The 20348-nt window shown below is 45.5% G+C and overlaps 1 protein-coding gene across 4 annotated transcripts in view; it reads left to right on the top strand.

Annotated features, from left to right (window-relative positions):
- Positions 1-466: 466 nt before the first annotated feature.
- The window catches only part of rerg (RAS-like, estrogen-regulated, growth inhibitor), a 61340-nt gene continuing 41458 nt past the window's right edge, over positions 467-20348 (top strand). Inside the window, exons 1-2 of one of the 4 annotated variants that reach the window (XM_052033816.1) lie at positions 467-550; positions 1280-1445. In XM_052033816.1, coding sequence (XP_051889776.1) covers positions 1385-1445 — 61 coding nt within the window. In that variant the 5' untranslated portion in view covers positions 467-550; positions 1280-1384. Of the gene's footprint in view, positions 551-607; positions 786-1279; positions 1446-20348 lie in introns of those variants that run through there. The other 3 variants (XM_052033817.1, XM_052033818.1, XM_052033815.1) reach the window with 3 other exon arrangements.

The raw sequence follows: 20348 nt of genomic DNA, 5'->3' as shown, positions 1-20348 counted from the left end.
TATTAGCCAGAGAGAACTCCCCTGTTCTTCACAACATAGCCACAGGATCCTTCAAGTCTGTGTGAAAAGGAATAATAAATTTAAAATTTCACCTGATAAAGGGCACCTCTAACAATATGGCTCAGAACTGCTCAGAGGTGTGAGGGTACATTAGGTCCTCAAATCTTTGGAATGTGATTTTAACATTCAGCCTTCTGACTCAGAGGTGAGAATGCAGCCAGTGAGCCAAGCTTGCAATATAAAAAAAGCTGCCTCCAGCGGTAAATTAAGGAAGACAATAGTGAACTTTGAAGCAATTGACTGCGCAGTTCTGATCTTGTAAAACAGAAAATGAGGACAATTTTATTTATTGCTGTTATGATCTGTCGGAATCCCTCCCTCCTAATTTTATTTTGTCACTGGCTGATCAGGGGAAGTGTCAATCCCGTGCATTTGTTTCCCCAAACGCCAGTCCGCATCTTGTAGCCGATCCGCTGTGGGAGGCGCTACTTAGTGTCAATGGCACATCCCACCCCAGTCGGTGGACGCATCTCCTCTGAGTGGCGGAATGGTAAGCGGCTCACTCCCCCCCCCCCCCCCCCCCCTCCGTTTGCAATCAAAGAGAGCAGCCCATTTTAAAATTTGCAGCCTTAGTCCGCACAGAATCGTGTCCCGAACTGGAGTGTGGCAGCGGATCAGACGCGCAGGGGTTGCAGGAGTTTTAGCGGACGGGAGCAGAAGCAGAGCAGTGGGTGGGTTTTCTCGTGATTCGAACGGCGGAAAGTGCCCGTGGACCGTGACTGACAGTGAGCCGGGGTCGGGATGCGGCTGCATGAATCCTTGGGACCCGGGTCTCCCACTCCCTTTTTGCAAACATCTGCCAAGATACAGCGTTTTCATGTGCACCCAGCTGGTAGATGCAGAGTTGAGCGGTCACCCTCCCTCCCTCCTGGTTATACCCCAGGACTCCCGACCCTGCCTCGCTCGGGAGAGGCATTGCACGGAGGAAGCTTGCAAATCGGAACCGCTTGCAATGCACCAGTTGAATTGAAAGACCCCCCGATTGCAGACTGCTAGTGATACCGTTAGTCACCACAGCATTTCCAGTGATGAGTAAATTCAAAACATTCCCACTGCTCCTTTAAGTACCACACTACAGTGACCAAGTGCGACCAAAGCGCTGGGTGAATTCTATCGATTGTTTTGGGTTTTGTTAGGTTTCTGATGCTGATGTGATGGCAAATTTAAAGTAACTTTCACCCCCCCCCTCTCTCCCAACCCCAACCTTCCTTACACACAGAGAGGGGTCGTGCTCCAGAGGGAATGAGATGGTGAAGTTTGGCTTTGGCTCGAATAGCTCTATTTTTGTTCACTGATTGAATTCACTGTACACAGTCGCTGTACGATGGCGAAGAGCGCCGAGGTGAAGTTGGCCGTCTTCGGGAGAGCAGGCGTGGGCAAGTCAGGTAAATAAATATCAGCTCAATCCCCGGAGCCGCTCTGTAACCAAGACTATTTGTTTCAAGTTATCGCAGCATGTCAAGCTCCCTTTTACGGATGCTTGGTTGTAAATCACTGTAGCGTGCAAATACGCTGTCATCTGGCACAATGCAAACATGTCAACAGTGGGGCCATTTGTTTTGATATTTATGGCTGCAGATTTTTGATCATTTCATTGGGGTTTCCTTCCTCAGTAATTCCCGGCCGTGCATGTTTGAGCAGTGTTACTGCTGCACAAGGTATCTCCCACTGATACGGACAGACTGCACTCCACGTTGGCATAAAGTGCCAGCTTCTGCTGAGTGCAATCAGATCAGTAAGAACCATCTGTAGCCGAGAGGGACACCAGCGTGGCTTCCCCACTCTCCAGAGACTTTGCAGGTTTTATTGAATGGCATGCGTATTGTTGATTGCAGAGAGTGGAAATTTAGTTAATTCCTGATTGAAATCATGCTGGTCTATTCGATTAGAGCAAAAAAAATTAACTCGATATAAGTTATAAACTGCTGTGTATTTTATAGATTATGCAATATTAACGTGGGATCTGAGAGCATGTGGCATAAAGTAAAACTGAAAATTTTTTTCACCAAATGGTTGCTTGGTCAATAGTTTCTACATGCCCCTCTGCCCGATGTAATCAGGCAAATTTACATCCACTTTGATCTGATGCTTTCCATGAGAGGAAAGGTGGAGGGTACTGCCCCAAGTGTTTATTCCCCTCAGCGTTAAATCTTCTGTTTCAGTCAGAGCTGTAAGTATTTTAATCTGTATCCCTTGAGATCAAATTCCATGTCCTGGTCTCCAAGACACATGAATTAGTTATTTCTGACGCATGGGTGAAAGTTGGGAGTTGAATGCAACATTCCCATCTTTCCTGGTTCTGAGTTCTTCTGTCGGCCAGGAAAATGGGCTGCTGTAAATACACAGACCCTGTCACAACAGACTCTCCACTGGATGACTGGAGATGTCCAGGCATCTGTCAGGAGCTTCCATGCTTCCCTCACACCTCAGCTTCCCACGTGGGATCAAAAACCAGGATCAGGCTTGAAGTTCAGACGAGGCTGCTTTGGTTGTACCCCCCAGCCCTGGCAGTAGGAACCTGACACTGTCAAGTTTTAGAATGCAGTGGATCGCAGATTAATGTATGGCTAATCAAACCCTTGTGTAAACAAGCTGCAAAATCAAATCTCTTGACTTATTTTTATCAAGGGAATTAAAACGTTTCTGAAGATGGTGGTAGACTGAGGTTAAATGTTTAGAATTTTACTATATTTGCTGTAGTATTGTCAATCAAAATGCAAACATATTGAGAATACTGGGCTGTAGGCAGAATATCATCATCCACAGATCTTACCACCGCACTACAATATCAGTGACACTGGAACAGAGAACCACTGGAGACTTCCAGCACAGTTAGCACTACTCTCCAGTGAAAATTATATGAATGCCTGCAAGCAGGAGTTAGTGGTTAATTTAAAGAGTGTCCTTAGAGCTTTGGATACATACAATTTTCTGTGTCTTTTTTTAAAAAAAACTTGCCCCACTCATCTGCTTTAAACTTCTGCCTTCTCACCTTAAACCTCTGCCCTCTAGTATTTAACATTGCCACCCTTGGAAAAAGACCCTGACTGTTGACCCTATCTCTGCCTCTCATAACTTTAAAAACTTCTATCAGGTCTCCCCTCAGCCTCCGCGCTCCAGAGAAACAATCCAAGTTTGTCCAACCTCTTCATATAACTAATGTACTCCATTCTGGGCAGCATCCAAGTAAGAAGAAGGTCAGGGAGAAAGGTCCCTGATTTGATAATGTTTGCTGATGAGGGGAAAATATGCACCAAGAACAACATTCAGAAAAATAGCTTTATTCTAAGTTATCCTCACTTTCACTTCAGGTCCCTCAATGACACGGACTAATACTTATCTGATGAAATCAATTGCTTCTGCACATGTCTTGAGAAGTTGATTGATTGTCCTCTAGATCCTTCCTCTGTCTCTGTGTGCTATTGCTATCAGTATTGTCTTGCATAGGTAAGATGAAGGTCTTTGTATATGGCAGACTGCACATATTTTGCTCTCTCTGTCCCCATTTGTCACTGTAATTGGGCCAGTAGCTTTCTCCTGGTTTCTTGTTCAAAGACTGTCATTTATAAGCAAGGGGTCAGCTGGTTTCCACTGGCTGAGTGGAGCCCTGGTGATGTAGGTGGGTGCTTGGATGCCCTGTTCATCCAGTTACACAGCTCACTGCCTTGAGCAGAAAGAGGAAACGATTAGAGAGCATGTACTGTAAGGAGAGGTTGGACAAACTTGGGTCGTTTTCTCTGGAGTGGCAGAGGCTGAGGGGAGATCTGATAGAGGTTTATAAGATTATGAGAGGCATGGATAGAGCAGACAGCCGGTATCTTTTTCCCAGAGTTGAAATGTCTAACACTAGAGGGCATGCATTTAAACTGAGAGGGGGTAAGTTCAAAGAGGATGCACCGGACAAGTTTTTTTACACAAAGAGCGGTGGGTGCCAAGAATGCGCTGCCAGGGGTGGTAGTAGAGGCAAATGCGATAGAGCTGCTTAAGAGACCCTTGGAGAGGCACATGAATGTGTAAAGAATGGAGGGATATGAACATTGTGTAGGTAGAAGGGATTAGTTTAGTTAGGCGTTTAATTACTATCTTAATTAGCTTGGCACAACATTGTGGGCCACAGGGCCTGTTCCTGTGCTGTACTGTTCTATGTAGCCAACATTTCTTGAGTGGATGTCACGTTGCTAATAGTGGATGGGTATGGATAATTGGGAAGATGGTATGGCAGAATTGCTTTCCTGTGCTTCATTAGAAATGACTCCAAATGGTAAATTTCATGTCCGATCCTCCATCTGCCAATCCCCATTGAAGATGGGTATAGTCCCTCCCACTTGATGGCATTCTACCAGTTGGGTTCTAGGAATGGGCATAGAATTCCCACCTCGGCCAGAATTTTTTGTGAGGTACTGCTTCTATATTAATACATCACAGCTATCGATGTGATCTAAGCCTCTTGCTTGTTACATTGTGCAGGAGTTATGATGACCCTGCCTGCTGCCAGCTCGTGAAGCACTTCAGATCCTCCCATGGAGTGCTGGAGATCACAAGAGGAACTGCATTGAATAGACTCATTATAGAGTGAGGCATATTGTGGATATTTTTCAAGGATTTTGATTCTGCTGCGATTATTGATGGTTTTGAATTGAAATTTTGATGACACTTTGTTAAGAGGATAAAGATGACGAGTTGTATTGAGGTAGGACATAGCAGCCAATCAGATAAATCAACAGATAACACTGCAAAAAAATACTGATGTATGTTAGATAAGGGAAATGTACGAAGGCAGTTGGGATTTTATAAAAATATTATATGCAGCAAGAGCCAAAACATAATGATTGGTTGAATAGAATAGTGTAGTAGAGGAAGGAAGTTACAGAGTTCTTCTCCAGTATTAACAGCCCATTTAACCCACGTAAAATGATACCCAATTCCCTACCCAAGAGAACTGTGGAGGCTTAGTCACTAAATATATTCAAGGCATAGATCAGTAGGTTTTCTTAGATATTAAAGAAATCAAATGATATATGGTTGGCAGCGGAAAGGTTGGTTCATGGGAGGGGGAGTGTGTCCTGTGAGGAAAGATTAAGCAGACTAGGCTGGTATTCTCTGGAGTTTAGAAGGATGAGCGGTGATCTCATTGAAATGTACAAAATTCTTCTGGGGCTTGAAAGGCAAGATGCAGGGATGATAATATTCCTGACCTGGGTATTGAGAACCAGGGGTCACAGGCTCAAAAAAAACTATTGGCCATTCAGATAACATGTTTCTTCACCCAGAGGGTAGTGTATCATTGGAATTCTCTGCTGAAGTGGGCTGTGCAGGCTAATTTGTGCAGTGCAGTTTGATAGAATTTTGGATTAAGGGAATTAAGGGATATGAATATGGGAAAATGGCACTGAGGTACAAGATCGGTTGTAATGCTATAGAAGGGTGGAGTGAGTGCAAGGGCTGAATGGCTTCCTCCTGCTACTGTTTCTTATGTAGCCTTCATAGTAATGGATGGCAGTGGTGGCTCGGAGGTGGCCTTTGAATCAGGGGTTCACTGTTTCAGGTCCCGCTCAATAGATGAGAGCATAATCATGGTCACTTCCATGTTCTTTTTGATGAGTCTCCAAATAATGCCAAATATGTCCATTATTGACAGAGGAATCTGGTCAATAATTACCAGTCAAACAGAACCACCAAAACAGACTGTCTGGAGACATGTATAGCATTACTGTTTGTTGCATCTAACTGTGTCCATATTGTCTGCAACATTTCGTACCTTAATTACAAGGCTAATGTGCTTTATTGATGTGTATTACTTTGGGATCTGTCACCATAGCATAACTATTTACTGTTTTGTTTAAGGTAAGGGCTTTACAAAGAAAACACGTTTTTAAGTAATTATATAGACTAGTTCAATTTGTGTTATCCACAGGCACTATAATTTCAAAACTGAGAATAAAAACAATATGGTAATATGACCTTGGAAGTATCTTTACAGATCTTTCCCTGATTTCCTGAATCAGTGTCTGTTGTATTCTCATATTTCCTTATGACATTGGAAAAGGGCATTTGGCCCATCAAATTTATGCTGACCCTCAGATCAACCTCGTCCTCTCACTTATTTCCCCCCTAACCTATTCACTCTCATATTCCTATAACTCCCCACTCTTACCCTAGGGGTAATTTACAATAGCTGATTAAGTCTACCAAATAACTAGTCTTTGGGATGTGAGAGGAAACTGGAGCACCCAGGGAAAGTTCAGTGGATCACACGGAGAATGCGCAAGTATGACACAGACACACCTAATGTTGGGATAGAACCCTGGTTTCTTGGCCTGTGGAGCAGCAACTTTAACTGCTGTGCACTGTGTATGTGGTCACTGTACATTTTGCTAGGAAGAGTTAACGTGGCAGTTTGTTCAGGTTATTTATTCATTTTCCTTAAATGTGAAAATGCTCGTTTTTCTACCAACTACTCACCATTTCGCAGTCCTTCCAATTTGAGACCGTGTGATGTTCAGGCAATTAAGGCATAAATGATGGGCAAGGGATGACTTATTGTTCCTATCAGTTTAACTGCTGTAAAGAATTTCTAAAAGCTTTTCTTCCCCCAGAGTGTGCATTGTCGGTTCTCACCAAGGCTGTATATCTGTTTTGTGAATCATGGAAATATAAAGTTTTATAATACATGCTTGTGACGCACTTTGATGCACCAGTCAAAAACTGATCCCACCATCCTGTTCTGTTCAGCTACATTCATTTGTTTCACATACTGACGGAATATTCCCTTAAAATGGCAATTGTTTCTGAGATGGTCCTAGGCTTCGAACTTCATTTGGTGTAAAAAAAGATGCTCCCAACCTCTCTCCTCGGTTTTTCATAATTTTAAATTGATGACCCTTCATCTTGGAGTTTCCCCTCAGAGGAAACAGTTTTCCTATTTGGTCTCTCAAAATGTGTCATAATTTTAAAAGTAATGCAAGTCATTCTTGGCTACAGGTAGCACTCTTTCTTCTCAATCAGAAGATCATGGATTAAGTCCCACCCCAGAGGTCTCGGCACATAATTTAAGCTGACACTTCTGTGCATTAAAAATGATTTTATTATTTAGATATGCTGCATAACATTGCTCCTCTCGGCCCTCTCAGGTGAATGCAAAAGATCCCACATCACTATCTGAATGGGAGTAAGAGTTTGTTCAATGTGCTGGTTACCATATGTCCTTAAATTAGCATCACCAAAACAAGTTATCAGCTCACTTATTTCGTTGCTGCTTCTAGCCTCCAGCTCTTTATAAATTGGCTGTTGATTCCCTTGATCACAAAAAAAACTATAATTGATGACAAAATGATTAGGTGTGTCCTGAGATCATGGCTATTTTAATCTTGATTCAAATTATCTCCTGGCCTTTGGGACTCCAGTACAAATCTTCCCAGAATCATTCTTGTGAGTATGCTTTTCAGACTGCCTTCAGATTTAACAAGTTTTACTCTTTGAGTCTTGTATTCTGTGTACCTGGTTATAAATTTTAATACTGCATTCACCTGCTCATGGCTTTAATTACTTACGTGCAAACTTCTGAGAATTCAGCATTAAATGCTCTCATCCTCCCTGATCTAGACTTTTTTTTTCATTTTTTGGGATCAGAATCACCGACAGGGCCAGCATTTATTACCCATCCCTAAGTGCCCTTGAGAAGGTGCTGGTGGGCTGCCGCCTTGTATCGCTGCAGGCCTTCTGTTGGGTAGAGACTTCCAGGATTTGGACCCAGTGACGATGAAAGACTGGCAATATATTTCCAAGTTGATGTGGTTTTCTACCTGGAGGAGAACCTGCCGGTGGTGGTGTGCTCATACACCTACTGCCCTTGTCTGCCTAGGTGGGAGAGGCCATGGGTTTGGAAGGTGCTGTTGGAGTATTTGGAGCAAGTAACTGCAGTGCATTTGTAGATGGTACGCACTGTAAGCACTGAAGAGTTAATTTATTCAGCACTTTGTGACGGGTAGTGAGTTACACTGACAGCGATAGTACACAAACTGCAGTCATGATGATGAAATAATTAACACTCGATCCGTTTGTATAAGAATTACTTTGATTCAGCTGGTGGGGAACCGATATTTGCACTGGTCCAGGAGCTAGCTGATGCATCCTGTGTTGAGAATTATTGTATGGTAGCGCAGTAGGATACAGGATCATTTAGTTTGCCGTGCAGTGTTCAAATGCAAAAAACAGAGCATAAAATTTCCATATCCACGGTGGAAGCAAGGTCAGGTTTGAAATCTTCAGAGGCCAGCACCCCTTCTAGTAATGATTATGCAATCTCAGAAGCCTGGAGAAGAGTAATGCATTGTATATGTGTGTGAGTTTGTGTGCCTGTGTAATGAAAAGGGAGAAAGCTAATTTAAAAAATATGCAAAAGGCTTGCCAATTGGAAACAGACATGCCAGGAGCCTAATGAAATAGTCTGCCAGGCAGTATTGCACAAATCCTCAAACAGTGTTGCTTGTTTCTTGTTTTTTATGTCCTTTGGAGCTGCAAGGGTGAGCCTTGCATTTGGAATTTGCATTTTTTGCGGGAGAAGCAATATTTTTGTTAAATTTTGACATTGAGAAATGTATTGTTTGGTTTAAGTGGTGTTTTAGAAAGTGTATGATTTAACCATACGCTTCAGGGATTTCCTGGAGTTTTTGTATTCAGGACTTTGGCTGGTTTCAAGTGCTGTCCTGAGGAACACAGTGTAGAGGCAGTTGCATTTAGAGCTGGAAGGGAACTCCAAGATCAGGGACTAAGTGATGGAATGTTCCAGGTAGCAATCAATGGCTCACATGTAACCTCAGTTTGATGCAGTATACAAAAAGTATGCTTTCAGTTATTAGTTATTTAACCCAATAAACACCCATGTCTTGGAATGAGTTTTCATTGGTAACAAGTTAGGAAATAAAATCAATGTGTGAGGTTCATTGGCATGATGTAATGTGAACTGACTGGGTGTCCAAATTTGCTGTCACTCATTTACTCACTTAGGCACAGAATGTCAAGTTTGCTTCTTGTAGTCAGTCTTCAACTACACACACTAGATAACAATAATTCAATGATTAACGTAACATTGTCCTTAAGGTGGTAGTAAGCCCCCATCCTTAAAGTAACCATTACCCTCACTGCTATTAGACATACACCACAATCAGAATCTTACAGTTTCTTACAGAAATCATCATATTTCCACACCACTTACACTGAGATTTAATTGTCCGGAGCATAAATTGGGAAATCTCAGATATGTCTCTTTATAACCCTTCTTTCCACCAACCCCTGTACCCCTATCTACCCCTCCCCACCCCTGTGCCCCCAGCCTTCCGGTCCCCTGGTGGCATGGTTTGTTCAGTTGTTCTTGATTGTTGAGATAAGTAATAACAAAATAAATGTTTTTCTTGTAGTGGAGCAGTGGTGCAGGTAGAGCTACTGCCTTATCTCTTCAGCAACCTGGGTTCAGTCCTGACCTTAGGCACTGTCTACATGGAGCTTGCATGTTCTCTCTGTGCGTTTTTCCCCCCCAGGTGCTCCAGTTTCCTCTCATATCCCCAAAATGTGTGGGTTGGTATGTTAATTGGCCACTAGAAATTGTCCCTCGTGTGTGGGTGAACGGTAGAATCTGGAGAGAGTTGACGGGAACGTGGGGAGAATAAAATGGGATTAATGTAGGATTAGGGTAATTGGGTACTTGCTGGTCGGTATGGATTTGGTTGGCTGAAGGGGCGAATGGCTATTAGATCATGCCCATTTATTTCTCTTTGTGCTATTTTTCAATACAAGTCGGAAGCCATTCAGCCTGTCAAGTCTATGCCAGCTGTCCGAGCAATTCTGTTGATTCCGTTCCCTGCATTTTACCCGGTAACTTAATCCCTTTTGATGTGTCAGTCAACTCCCCCTGGTTATCTTGCTGCCTGCCTATACTAGGGGGTTATCTACACAGGTCAATTAAGCTGTCAATCAGCACGTCTTTGTGATGTGGGAGGAAACCAGTGCAGATCCATACTAAATGTCAGGATTGAACCTGTGTTGCTGGAGTTACGTGTGAGGCAGCTACTCTACCTGCTGTTCCAACGTATTGCATATTATGTTCTCTATCTTATTACAAATGCTCTGTGCATTCAGATATGGAGGCCACTTTTGTTTTGGCATCATTTTTTCCTGCTTGGATTCTAATTGGAGCTTCTTACTTTTGTTTGTAAACCCTGCCCTTTTTTCATTATCATTGGTCATTTTGCCACTCTTTTGAGTGTATTGCTGCATCCTTTTTAACTTTCTAAATTTCCCCTCACCAGAGTTCTCTCCCCTCCTCCTCCATCAACTATTTGGTTTAAAGCCTTGCCCACTGCCCCAGTTATCTGTTTTGGCGGGACACTGCTCTCAGCCTGATTCAAGCGACGTACCTCCAGAACTAGTAGAAAACAAGAAAGTTCTGGACCAAAACTGAATTCTTGTGAAGATGTAACTTTAGATTCATGAATTCTCCACAATTTATATTTTTAAGTACAAATTGAAAAATAGTCTCCATCTATTTTGCTAAATCTATGATTTTTCTCTCTAATCTATACAACATAGAACAGTACAGCACAGTATGGGCCCTTTGGCCCATGATGTTGTGCTGACCTATATAAACACCTACTCCATGATCAATCTAACCCTTCCCTCCTAATCAGCCTATAACCCTCCATTTTTCCTACATCCATGTGCCTATCTAAGAGTCTTTTAAATGTCCCTGTTGTATCAGCCTCTACCACCACCCCCGGCAGTGCGTTCCAGGCACCCACCACTCTCTGTGTAAAATACCTACCTCTGACATCTCCTCCTCTGACCTTAAACTGATGCTCTCTGGTATTGGCCACTGGGGGAAAAGGTGCTGGCTGTCCACTTTATCTATGCCCCTCATAATGCTATACTTGGAGAAGCTTGCAGTGAGTGGTAAATGGCTTAAGGGGATGGTATTTCCATTGCTGAAGCAAGGTATAAAGAGTGTAGATGGGTAACAGTTTGCCAATATTAAAATAAGCTATGTCAGATATTGAGTCATCGCAGAGTAAAGAAGGAATTGTGTTCCCTTCATTTTAATAAAGTCAAAGTGGAGTTTATTGTCTTATGCACAAGTACATGTATGCGCAGGTGCAATGAAAAACTTACAGCAGCATCACAGGCACATAGCATCAGATAAATAGCATTCTCAGGAAAAATATAAATTAAACAATTACACAATTATTACAAGAAAGAACATAATCACAATAACACAATTAGAACAAAAAAAGTCCACTTTAGTGCAAAGTGATCAAAGTAGTCATAGTGTTGCTAAACTGTAGTGATTAGGGTTGTGCCGGTTGGTTCAAGAACTGAATGGTTGAAGGGAAGTAGCTGTTCTTGAACCTGGTGGTGTGAGACTTCAGGCTTCTGTACCTCCTGCCTGATGGTAGCTGCGAGAAGATGGCATGGCCCGGATGGTGGGTTCTTTGATGATGGTGTTGCCTTCTTGAGGCAGTGCCTTGTATAAATACTACCGATGGTGGGGAGGGATGTGCCCGTGATGTATTGGACTGAGTCCACTACTCTCTGCAGCTTCTGTGCATTTGAATTGCCGTACCAGACCGTGATGCAACCAGTCATGATACTTTCAACAGTACATCTGTAGGAGTCAGCACCAACATATTAGAATTAACAATTGCTGCAAAGAATATTACTGAATTAGAATGTTAATTGTGCCATTTTATTCCTTACTTCTCAGGCTAAGGATTTGTTTCAGGAATCTTATATATGTATAAAAATTCTGATGTTAATCTCAAATTAACAACCTTTGCATAAACTGGAGCTTACTAAAACTCACCTTGATAATTCTTGGCTCACCTGCCTGTGAGTCAATAAGTTGTTGGTTCAAATACAGGCAGACTGTAGTGCAATGCTGATAGAATTCTCTGCTGCTTTTTTTTATTAAAATTGATTGTTTGGTTGTTGACAGATTTGTATTTGAGGGGCCCTTGCTGTGTGCAAATTGTCCATTGCACTTTCTGCTTTGCAAAAGTGACTACATTTCAAAAACAAGACCTGTGCGTTGGGACACTGTAAATGATGCTACCTAAATACATGTCTTTCTTTAATTAACCTCCCAGAGTTGCTATGTACAATGGCAAAACTTTAATCAAGTTTAACATTTCTTGGAGGCCTGATGAACACGGTGGACCTGATACTGAGATCATGCACTCCTTTTGAAAATACTGTGGAAATCAATCTCATTTCAGTAATAGAAAGTGCCATCATTGAGGTTCTAAGGCAGCCGTCACACACTCTTGCATCAATGCTGGATGCTTATGGTACACATAGAAAATAATGTTTTACTGCAACCTGAATCTCATTCTCCCAATGTCATTGTGGAGTTAAAAATTGAGTATGTTTACACAACGTGGACAGAGTGCTGATCTGTCGGAGTTTTTGCCATCTGGGTGAGATGAGGCCCTGAATATAAACCCTTGTAGCGGTTGCTACCGCGGAATAAAACAAGACTCTACTCGGAGGATTGCCAAACAGAACTGGTTTATGTTCCCGCCTTGTGCGGGCCCTTTAAGGGAGAAAAACTCCCGCCCAAAAAAAACCGGCAATGACGTAAGTCCTACGTCATCAGGACTTTCCCGCGCGCGGGTTCTCCCCGTCGCTCGGAAAGACGAGGCCCGCCGCCATCTTGGGCCTCGTCGCTCCGACGCCGCGCGACCCAACTGCCGAGCCGGTTCGCCCGACTAGACGGTGAGTCGCCACACAACCCCCCCCCAGAACCGGCGAGACAGTCCCCAAGGTCTGTGGGCTGTGCCAGCTGCCGCTTAGGGGGGCGGCCTCTGCGTCGTGGCGTGGCAACCTCGACAGGCTGTTGCAGATCCAAATGGGCCGGTTTGAGGCGGTCCGCCGTGAAAACCTGTTCCCTGCCTCCAATGTCCAAAATAAAAGTGGATCCGTTATTCCGTATGACTCGGAACGGTCCCTCATATGGTCGTTGCAATGGCGCCCGAGGTGTGCCCCTGCGAACAAAAACAAACTTACAGTCCCGTAGTTCCTTGGGCTGGCAGGATGGGGCTTGACCGTGCCATGAGGTGGGAATCGGGGCCAAGGCGCCGAGCTTCTCGCGCAGTCTTTGTAGAACTGCTGGGGGTCATTCCCCTTGGTCCTGAAGGGCAGGTATGAAATCCCCGGGGACAACTAGTGGCACCCCGTATACAAGCTCAGCTGATGAAGTGCGGAGGTCTTCTTTGGGGGCAGTGCGTATGCCGAGCAGGACCCAAGGCAGCTCGTCAACCCAGTTAGGACCCTTCAGGCGGGCCATCAAGGCCGATTTTAGATGGCGGTGAAAACGTTCCACCAACCCGTTTGATTGAGGATGGTAGGCCGTGGTGGTGTGCAGCTGCGTCCCTAGCAGGTTCGCTAATGCAGCCCAGAGACTGGAAGTGAATTGGGTGCCTCTGTCTGAAGTGATGTGGGCCGGAACGCCAAAACATGAGACCCAAGTTGTGAGCAGCTCTTGGGCGCAGGAATCAGTTGTGATGTCAGTCAGGGGGGTTGCCTCAGGCCACCTCGTGAACCGGTCCACGATGGTAAGGAGGTACCGGGCTCCTCTTGAAACCGGCAGAGGGCCCACGAGGTCGACGTGTATGTGGTCGAACCTCCTACGGGTAGGCTCGAACTGCTGTGGTGGGACCTTGGTGTGTCGCTGGATTTTTGACGTCTGGCAGTGCAGACAAGTCCTGGCTCACTCACTGACCTGTTTGCGCAGGCCATGCCAGACAAACTTGCTGGCGACCAGTCGGACAGTAGATCTGGTGGACGGGTGTGCCAACCCATGTACCGAGTCAAAAACGCGTCTCCGCCAGGCTGCAGGGACAATAGGGCGGGGCTGACCAGTCGCAACGTCGCAAAGTAGGGTCCGCTGACCTGGACCAACCAAGAAATCTCGGAGCTGCAGACCCGAGACTGCGGTTCTGTAGCTGGGCAGTTCGTCGTCGGCTTGCTGTGCGTCAGCCAGGGCCGTGTAGTCGACACCCAAGGATAGGTTGTGGATGGTTGGTCTGGAAAGTGCATCAGCAACAACATTATCCTTTCCGGAGACATGTTGGATGTCAGTTGTGAACTCGGAAATGTAGGATAAATGTCTCTGCTGACGAGCTGACCAGGGATCGGAGACTTTGGAGAAGGCAAAGGACAGAGGCTTATGATCGGTGAAAGCGGTGAAAGGCCTGCCTTCTAGAAAGTATCGGAAATGCCGGACCGCCAGATACAGCGCTAGAAGTTCCCGATCAAAAGCGCTGTACTTCAGTTCGGGCGGTCTAAGGTGTTTGCTGAAAAATGCCAAGGGTTGCCAGCGGCCTTCGAGTAGCTGTTCCAGTACCCCACCCACCGCGGTGTTGGACGCGTCTACCGTGAGGGCAGTCGGGACGTCAGTCCTAGGGTGTACCAGCATCGTGGCATCTGCCAGGGCGTCTTTGGCCTTAACGAAAGCAGCCGCAGCCTCGTCAGTCCAGGTGATGTCCTTGCCCTTACCAGCCAGCAGTGAGAACAGAGGGCGCATGATACGGGCTGCTGCAGGGATGAAACGATGGTAAAAGTTGACCATCCCAAGGAATTCCTGTAGGCCTTTGACTGTGTCGGGGCGGGCAAAATGGCGGATAGCATCCACCTTGGCGGGTAGGGGTGTTGCCCCGTCGCTGGTGATTTTGTGGCCGAGGAAATCGATAGAGTCAAGTCCGAATTGGCACTTGGACGGGTTAATCGTGAGGCTGAAATCGCGGAGGCGGGAATACAGCTGGCGGAGGTGGGAAAGGTGTTCCTGGCGGTTACGGCTGGCGATCAGTATGTCGTCCAAGTAAATGAACACGAAGTCCAGGTCTCGGCCTACCGCGTCCATCAGCCGCTGGAAGGTCTGCGCGGCGTTCTTAAGGCTGAACGGCATCCGAAGGAATTCGAACAGGCCGAATGGGGTGATAATCGCAGTTTTGGGGATGTCATCCGGATGGACCGGGATTTGGTGGTATCCCCTAACGAGGTCCACTTTGGAAAAGATGCGGGCCCCGTGTAAGTTCGCTGCGAAGTCCTGGATGTGAGGGATGGGATAGCGGTCCGGGGTGGTGGCGTCATTCAGCCTGCGGTAGTCGCCGCAGGGCCTCCACCCTCCGGTGGCTTTGGGGACCATGTGCAGGGGGGAGGCCCAGGGGCTGTCTGACCTGCGAACAATCCCCAGCTCCTCCATGTGATGGAACTCTGCCTTTGCCAGCCGGAGCTTGTCTGGAGGTAATCGTCGTGCTCGGGCATGAAGGGGTGGCCCTGTGGTAATGATGTGGTGTCGTACCCCATGTGTGGGCCGAGAATTTGTAAACGAAGGTGCCAAAATCGATGGGAATTCGGCTAGGAGCTTGGCGAAATCGTCGCCAGAAAGGGAAATGGAGTCCAGGCGCGGGGCTGGTGGGCTGATTTCTCCCAGGGGATAGGTCCGGAGAGTGCTAGAGTGGACTGACCGCTTCCTTCGCAGGTCGACTAACAGGTTGTGGGCCCGAAGGAAATCGGCTCCTAGGAGTGGTCGGGCGACGGTGGCAAGGGTAAAGGTCCAGGTAAAACGGCTGCCGCCAAAGTGTAATTGAAGCGTACGGGTGCCGAAAGACCGTATCGTTGTACCGTTGGCGGCATTGAGTAGAGGACCTGGTGGCCTGTCAGGAGTGTCGCGGCCTGTCGGGGGCAAAATACTGACCTCCGCTCCAGTATCAACGAGGAAATGCCGTCCAGATTTCTTGTCCTGAACGAAGAGGAGGCTCTGTCGGCGGCCAGCCGCCGTAGCCATCAGTGGCGGCTGGCCCTGGCGTTTCCCTGAAACTTGCAGGGTGGGCGGCATCGACGGGCCTCCGCACCCCACCTCTGATGGTAGAAGCACAGCTGGTCACCCGTGTCGTCGTCTGCGTTCCTGGGGCGTGGCTGCTCGGTTGCTGGGGCCGGGCGAGGCAGGCGTTGGGTTCGCGGCCTGGTGATTTGACTGACGGACGAACCGCTCTCACGCTTGGCCCTCCACAGGACATCTGCCAGGGCGGCCACCTCACGGGGGTTGCTGAAGTCGGCATCAGCTAACAACAAGTGGATGTCATCGGGGAGCTGTTCGAGGAAGGCCTGTTCGAACATCAGGCATGGCTTGTGTCCCTCGGCCAATGCCAGCATCTCATTCATTAGGGCGGATGGGGATCTGTCCCCCAGGCCATCCAGATGAAGCAGGCGGGCGGCGCGCTCACGACGGGAGAGGCCGAAGGTCCGGATCAAAAGATCTTTGAAAGCTGGGTACTTATCTTCCTCCGGAGGCGACTGGATGAAGTCTCCAACCTGGGCAGCTGTCTCTTGGTCCAGAGAGCTAACCACATGGTAGTACTTCGTGGAGTCGGAGGTGATCTGTCGAAGGTGGAATTGCGCTTCGGCCTGGTCAAACCAGACGCTGGGCCGAAGTGTCCAAAAGGTGGGCAGCTTGAGGGCCACTGCGTTGGCTGCTGCGCTGTCGTCCATTTCGCGGGTCCAAAAGCCGTTTAGACCGTCGGGGTCACCAATGTAGCGGTTGCTACCGCGGAATAAAACAAGACTCTACTCGGAGGATTGCCAAACAGAACTGGTTTATTTTCCCGCCTTGTGCGGGCCCTTTAAGGGAGAAAAACTCCCGCCCAAAAAAACCGGCAATGACGTAAGTCCTACGTCATCAGGACTTTCCCGCGCGCGGGTTCTCCCCGTCGCTCGGAAAGACGAGGCCCGCCGCCATCTTGGGCCTCGTCGCTCCGACGCCGCGCGACCCGACTGCCGAGCCGGTTCGCCCAGCTAGACGGTGAGTCGCCACACCCTGCTTATTTCTAACTGTTCCCAGTTTTGATAAAAGGGATTAACTTTCAGGTTGATGACTATTTCTCTCTCTACATATGCTGTCTGATTTGTTGAATATTTCCAGCATGTCCATTTTTATTTAAGTCCTTTTTACACCTAGTTTGCAAACATTTCACATTTCTGCTCCTCCATAGTGTTGCTAGAAAGACTGTCATTGTTAAAAATAAAGCTGCATTTACAGCAGATGCTGAACCAAGGTGAAATAAGTGATTCAGAGCTTTCTGGCTGCATGTCGGAATAGTGATGATGATTTAGTACAGGAGACTGAATGGCCTTCTGCTGATTCTATTTTATATGTTCTTATGTAGTTCCTGGGATCCTTAACTTGACATTTCTATGCCCTTGCCATATATTCCTTAATATCTTTGGTTATCAGAAGTCTATTAGTCTCAGATTTAAGATGAACAATTAATTGCAGAAGAAGGTACTATGTTTCTTTGATCCTCCATATGAGGAAGCATTTCTTAACTTGATTTTCGAAAGACCTGGCTCTTTTAGACCTTCTTCTAATACCAGACTTCATAACCAGCTGAAAACTATATTCTCTCTATCCATCCTATGAGATTTGCTTAATATATTAAAAATATTAAATAGATCGCCCATTGGGCTCTCCTTGCAAATTAACCCTTGAAGTCCATTAACTTAAGTCTGATGGAACGAAAGGCCTGGTCTGCAAAGTAACAGCATAAATCATTTAGTGTGACATCTTCACTACTGTGCTGTGACTCTGGTAAATTTTGCTGCACTCCTTCCTCATGTATGGTATCTGGAACTGCTCAGTCCTGTAAGGGTTTGTTTCACATTTGCTCATGTTTTGAGCATTGCCATTCTCAAAACTACTGACCATCAACACTCTGGTACGTAATTGGATGTGTATGGAAATTAACATATACTTTTTGTTTGATGAGAATCAGGTTTATTGTCACTGACTTGTATGTTGTGAAATATGTTGTTTTGAGACTGCAGTACAGTGCAAAGACACTGTATTGCTACCTCAAAACAACAAATTATTATAAATTACAAAATAAATAAAAAGCTCAAAAAAAATGAGGTAGTGTTCATGAGTTCATAGACCACTCAGAAATCTGATGGCGGAGGGGAAGAACTCATTTCTAAATTGTTGAGTGCGAGTCTTCAGGCTCCTGTACCTCCTCCCTGATGGTAGTAATGAGAAGAGGGCATGTCCCGGATGGTGAGGGTCCTTAGTGATGGATGCCGCCTTCTTGAGACACTGCCTCTTGAAGATGTCCTCGATGATGGGGAGGGTTGTGCCCATGATGGAGCTGGCTGAGTCTACAACCCTCTGCAGCCTCTTGCAATCCTGTGCATTGGGGCCTCTATACCAGGCTGTGATGCAACCAGTCAGAATGCTCTCCATCGTAAATCTATAGAAATTACTAAATACATTGAAAGGTTCACAAATTTAAAAAATATCTTCTATGAGATTGGTTTTGAAGAAGAGTGTATGGTGTGCATTTCACTGTCCTACTTGTAGGAGAAGATTTCGTTACCAGGGCCAGTGGCATTTAATCAGTATTATGAATACACCACATCAGCGTCATGACAAACTGAATATATTAAAGTGATATCCTTCTGTGTGTGCTTTTAATTTAAGATTTGCAATAGCTATAAGGAGAAGAATTTGCCTTTGACTATCAGTGTGCAAAAGTATTGGTTGGGTGTTGTAGTTTGCCTCTGCATTTCGGGTTCCATTAACTTAAGTCTAATGGAACCAAATGCATGGCCAGTGAAATGACAACAGCTTAAATTACTTAGTGTGATGTTTTCACTACTATACTGTGAATGTTTGATTCGGGAGCTCTTATTCAGAAGACTTTGGAAACTGGTGTGTATTTAGGCAAAAAATATAGATGTAGGATATCAACAAGTAGCCTTCCCAGATTATCACTTCAATATGTATTATCCTGGTTGTTGGTATCTGTGCTCTGAGGCACTATCAGTGCAAAACAAAAAAAGTCGTGAAATGCATGAGACTGCTGTTATTAAAGGGTAAGTTTTCAGACTTGATGCTTTCAATACAGCACTTTTCTTGATGCTGAGATGCGCTGGATGTGGAAATTAACAAAAAACAATCCTAAGAACCAAAATAACAAGCATCGAGCTTGGCAGACTAGGTGTCTAACCCTCCACATGTTCCAGCTATTTTAATCACTCTCACACCAGATAGTCCGAACACACTCCCATTGAAGAGGCTCAGTCATATGAAACCTACCCCATAAAAACTTGGCTGGGAATTATTAATCAACTGCAGCAAAACTGCTAGCTGTTAATCCTTTCTTTGTGATTAAGAATGAAATCTACTGAAAATCAAAGGGAGAATAAATCTGCCTCCTCAAAGATGCTTATCCATAGGGTAAGGGTTTATTTGTTCTGGATCAGACAAAAATAATAAATTTCAGTTACTTGGCAATACCATTATATATTTTCACAGCTCCACAGATCGTTGACATCATGTGGCTTATATCTCTGAGCAATTAATTCCATACTAACAGAAAAATCATTCAAGAGCATTGAGACTTGTAAAATAGGTCTGAAAGCATTAGTTAGGTAAAGCTGTGATTACTTCTTGGGTTCAAATACTTAGTGTTTGTGACCCCCGTTGTCCCTAAAACAAGCTATAAACTCGGCATTCCTCCAACCCCAGCCTTTTGTGTATCTCCCACTTCTTCTGCCTCACTGTTGGCAACTGTACCTTCAGCTATCCAGATCTTAAGGCAGAATTTCCTCCTTGGTCTCCACCGAATACCTGGTCAATGGAATTAGGTTTTACACAGAGTGTTAGAGCTTTGGGCAAACATTTGTTCACCCACTCTAATGTTGCTGCCTTTGGTACAATGTCATGTATGTCTAATCACAGTCCTGTGAAACCCCCTTGGAAGCATTACCATAAGGATTACATAAGCCTCAGTTTTGCTGAGGCCCATGTCCCAGATGTTTAAAGTTACTGACTGGTTTAACTTTGAAAAATGCACTCGGCCCCTCTCCTGGTACTGACTAGGCAATAGACCATAGACCACTACAGCACAGTACAGGCCCCTCGGCCCACAGTGTTGTGCCGACATTTTATCCTGCTCTACTATCTATCTAACCTTTCCCTCCCAGTAGATCATCTCCAGTTGGTTTATGAAGTGTTGACCTGTGTCTGTGACCGTGGGAGGTCACTGTGGATCTCGCAGTCACGACTTGGGGCTGACACCAGTATGTTTGACTAATTTAATCCAGGTTGGCAGATTGCCAGGCCTCAAGCTGGTTTAGTGAAGTAGAGACCTAAATGTTTTATTGAGACACTGGATGTCACATGATTCAATGAAACCTAATCCACAAGTAGTGCAAAGTTCAGCTGTTTTCTTCTAATATGCTCC

This window comes from Pristis pectinata, chromosome 19, assembly GCF_009764475.1.
Source record: "Pristis pectinata isolate sPriPec2 chromosome 19, sPriPec2.1.pri, whole genome shotgun sequence".
Taxonomy (NCBI): Eukaryota; Metazoa; Chordata; class Chondrichthyes; order Rhinopristiformes; family Pristidae; genus Pristis; species Pristis pectinata.
The sequence above is the reverse complement of the archived record's forward strand: the minus strand, read 5'-3'. Positions and strand labels throughout refer to the sequence as shown.